This window comes from Fukomys damarensis, unplaced genomic scaffold (genome assembly GCF_012274545.1).
Source record: "Fukomys damarensis isolate Sample0158 unplaced genomic scaffold, DMR_v1.0_HiC HiC_scaffold_23, whole genome shotgun sequence".
In the NCBI taxonomy this organism is placed as follows: Eukaryota; Metazoa; Chordata; class Mammalia; order Rodentia; family Bathyergidae; genus Fukomys; species Fukomys damarensis.
The window spans coordinates 11,786,897-11,791,082 of NW_022900935.1; the positions used below are offsets into that span (position 1 = coordinate 11,786,897).

At 35.2% G+C, this 4,186-nt stretch overlaps 1 protein-coding gene across 18 annotated transcripts in view; it reads left to right on the forward strand.

The window, feature by feature from the left end:
* The window catches only part of Eif4g3 (eukaryotic translation initiation factor 4 gamma 3), a 304,279-nt gene that overhangs the window by 184,120 nt on the left and 115,973 nt on the right, over positions 1–4,186 (forward strand). For 17 of the 18 annotated variants that reach the window (XM_033767671.1, XM_010626033.2, XM_010626034.2 and 14 more), the window contains one exon: positions 1,217–2,029. In XM_033767671.1, the coding sequence (XP_033623562.1) occupies positions 1,217–2,029 (813 nt within the window). Of the gene's footprint in view, positions 1–1,216; positions 2,030–2,124; positions 2,219–4,186 lie in introns of those variants that run through there. The other variant, XM_010626048.1, reaches the window with a different exon arrangement.

A 4,186-nucleotide genomic window follows, 5' to 3' on the forward strand; every position in this document is an offset into this window, starting at 1 on the left:
AAAAAAAAAAAAAAAAGAATGCTAGAGGAGAGTCTCAGTAGTGCCAAAAATTTTTCTTGGCAGTTGGTACAAATTCTCATATATAAGTGTCTATTTTCTGAGAGAGCTTGTTATGCTAACGAAGCATCAGGCTGGTAACGATCTAAATTTCCTTTGGTTTCATCCTCTCAGGGGTGAGTCATTTATTAGTGTACCTGAAATTTTAAAATAATATAATTTTGTTCATTAGCATTTGTTTTATTCTCTAGTACCCTACCCTTAGTATGTTTACATTTTCCCTCTTTTACTCTTTCTTTTGGGGGGACCAGGGATTGAACTCAGGACCTTGCACTTGTGAGGCAGGTGATAGCACCTCTGAGCTAAATTCCTGGCCCTCCCACTTTTACTCTTGATCTTATTCTCTGTCTGTACACAAATATATATTTTACTTTTTGCAATATTTCAGACATACCTGTTCAGATTTTTTAATAGATTTATCTCTCTGGATACTAACTTTGGTTTCTCCTTAAAGAATTGTTTTTTATGTGGAGACATACGATAAATTTCTATTTTTATACCTTTGTTTCTGATGATATACCTTTTTCGAGGAATGAAAACTAATTTCAAAACTACTTTTTATGTTAAGAAAATCACCAATAATAAATTTCATTGATAATGAACTTTATGATGGCTTCTCTTAAAACAGTTCTTTATATATATATTATGCATTTTTTTATGTACAAAAATTCTTCCAAGTGCCAAAATACATAGAATAATAGAAGCATCAGTCTCCTTGTGATCATTTAATTTCCAATTATTTGCTCTTATACTATTCTATCACTATAATGTATCCTTGGTAGAAAAAATTTGTCATAGGGGACAAATACAGTAGTGATGAGCTTACCTTAAAGAACGGTTCAGTTCTGGTTTTAATGAGCTTTTCTGTTCTGTTCTTGATATAACCATTTAGTGAGTTGTTCTTCTCTTACTCCAAATAAACTTTTTTATATGTACTGAATTAGAGACCATAGTAGTATGTATAGCTAGAAAGAAAATATGAGAATGTTCCTTCAGTATCAGAATAAATCTAGTATTTTGTTCTCTTTTCTACTGCTTCTACTGCCTAGCCTATACTTTAGAGTAAGAGATTAAGACTGTTGGCCTAAGGCAATATAATATAGTTTGGTCCAGTAATTATCCTTAAAACTTTCTCTCTCTTTTCTTTTTCCTTTCCCAGAAGAGAAGCCAAAACTAGATCCAGTGTTAAAGTCTCCTTCCCCAGTCCTTAGGCTAGTCTTCAGTGGGGAGAAGAAAGAACCATCGAGCCTGACATCTGAGACTCCTGCAGTAGAATCCATACCAGAGCTTCCTCTGCCTCCATCACCTAGCACTGTTTCTCCAGTTGCTCAAAGTACTGTTGCTTCCCCCATCTCTGCTACTCTTAGTAGCCAAGCAATATTCACTACTGCTGTAGATGACAGACACGAACTCTCTTCCTCAAAAGAGGATATAGTTCCTATACCCAACCTCTCTTCTTGCACGGAAGCATCAAACTCTTCACCAACAGTTGAAATTGACCATGATATATACAAGAAACCCTGTAGTGTAGCAACTAATGATATTCCACTGATTTCTAGTACTAACATAATTAATGAAATGAATGGAGTTAGTGAAAAATCTCCAGCCACAGTGAGCATCGTGGAAATAGTAAAACGTGAGGTGTTGCCATTGACTCTTGAATTGGAAATTCTGGAAAATCCCCCAGAAGAAATGAAAATGGAACGTATACCACTTCCCATCACCCCTTCCACAGTTTCTTCCTTTTCTTCAGCTCCTCCAACTTCTCCCACTTCAGTCATTGTTGCCACCAATACTGTTAGTACTCCAAGTGCTCCCACTGCAGTCCAGAGAGTCCTAGAAGAGAGTGTAAGAAGTTGCTTTAGCGAAGACACAAAAGAGATGCAAAACAAAACAGAGGTAGAAGCTGATGGGCATACAGGAGAGATTATGGATTCTCAGAATTTAAATTCAAGAAAGAGTCTTTTCCCAGGTAAGCTGTTTTGCCACTAATAGTCTTATGCTTGCTGAACAAGAAGAGACAGTGTTTGAGTTATTTTTTAATTGGCTACTTTCCTTGACTTCCAGAAACATCGAATGAATACTGAAATTCCTAGTGTGGTTTCTTCAGTGATGTGTTTGTGTTTTAGTACAGCCTGCAAAAAGAGTTACTCCATTGTCTAAAAATGCAAATGAGAATTTCCAAATATACTAAATGCCTCCAAGGTATATGTCTATACGTGTTGGGTTGTTTTTGTTTATACTTCATTCATATGAATTATTTCCTCAGTGGTAATTTTGTTGCTTTGGGGCTGAAAACTAACCCATACTATGGTCTATAACCCCTAATCCTGTCTTCTCAAATTTGAAAAACCCATTCAGTCTGTAATTTAAAAGAACTTCTCTATGTGAGCCCTCTTTTTAAATCTTAGATTTAGGAAAGTAATCAAAGATTTATAACTACAGTGTTTTATTTGCCATACTGGGTATTAAACTCAGGGCCTTGGCCCTGAGCTAGATTCCTAGCCCAATTTTTCCTTCTAGTTTGAGATACTGTCTCACTAAGTCGCTAAATTGTCTAAGCTGTCATAGGTTCAAATTTGTGAGTCTCATTCCTCGTCCCTCAGCATTCTGGGATTACAGGTATATGCCACCACACCTGGCTAAAAGTTTATAGCATTTTTGAAAAATAAAAGTGCCCACTTTAATTAAATCACAAATAAGTTTAACGTTTTCCAACTTTTTTCTTTTAAAATGTCATTTTTCCGATGTTTTTATAAGGTTATTAATACTATATTTGTCCTCATTAAAGTTGCTTTTTAGTGTAGCGTCACCTAGGGCAATGATGGTGAACCTTTCAGAGCTTTCTGTGATACAAACATCCCCCTGAGGCATGCATGCCACCACCACTGGTCTAGGATCTTAAGAACTGACCACTGAGTTTTAATTTTTAATCAGTTTGTGAGCAGAAATGTTCATATTAGCCAAAAGTTATCTGAAGTTTATCAGCTTACTCTAGAATCACTTGCACATAGTGATACACATCATCTGCCACGTTGCCCTATTTGTGTAATTTGTTTTCTGCATACTTGGTAGGCTAATTTGCATATGTAAATTGGGGGCACCCCACAAATGAGTGCAGTCCCTGAGATTAATAACGAAATACACCACTTTTGTTTACCAGTATCCTCATATTCATTTATTTTTACCTATGTTATAGAAAGGAAACTTAGTCAAAAGCCTGATCCCTGCTTTTAAGATACAGTATGCTTTTTTTTTTTTTTTTAATTGAGGTTATTGGTACCATCTAGGTATACAATACACTTACATTCATCATTGGGATTCTGTACCTTTACATAATAGGTCTTGATTCTCATTTTTCCCCTTGTCCCTGCCCTCCCTTCACCCCCTCTTCCACTCCCCATTTACAAACACTTTATTTCCATTTTTTCAGTTTCTCATATTTTTTTCCTCTCTGTTATTACCTTTCCCCCACCCTTCCCACTTTCCTTACACCTTTAGCCCCTTTACTTCCTATTTCACATTATTAATTATCTCATTAGGATCCTGTGTGCTATTATAGTTTTTCACACCAAAGAAACTATTTGGTCTTTCAGTTAAAGAAATCTCTGTATGAACATTAAAAATAGGGAATCCTAAAATAAAACTAAAAAGGAAAGTAAAAGAGAAAAGGCAATGATGTAACATTAAAATAATCCTTAATTCTGGAGATGAAAATGGTCCCTGAACATATTTAAATTGCTTCTCGCTCTTATAGTCTTATTCTTTTTTTCATTATTTAGAGAATACTTGATTAGTTTCTGTAATTCAAACCCACGTAGATATGACCTTACATATTTAGTATGATGTGTTACCCCTGTACACATGGAAAAAAAAAAAATTAACATTTCTAGACCAATATGGCTCTCCATTTCTGTACAATGCCAACTCAACACAATAAATTGGGATGACTTTTTCCAAAGTTGGCAGCACCATTAAAGTTTCCCAAAATTCAATTTATATATATGTGTGTGTGTGTGTGTGTGTAGACTAATAATAGTATGTTATGCATCGATAGCAACAGCTTTTCCAGGTTCTGCAGTCATCTGAACAAAATTATAGACATTCAGCACATTCCATTAAAAAAAAA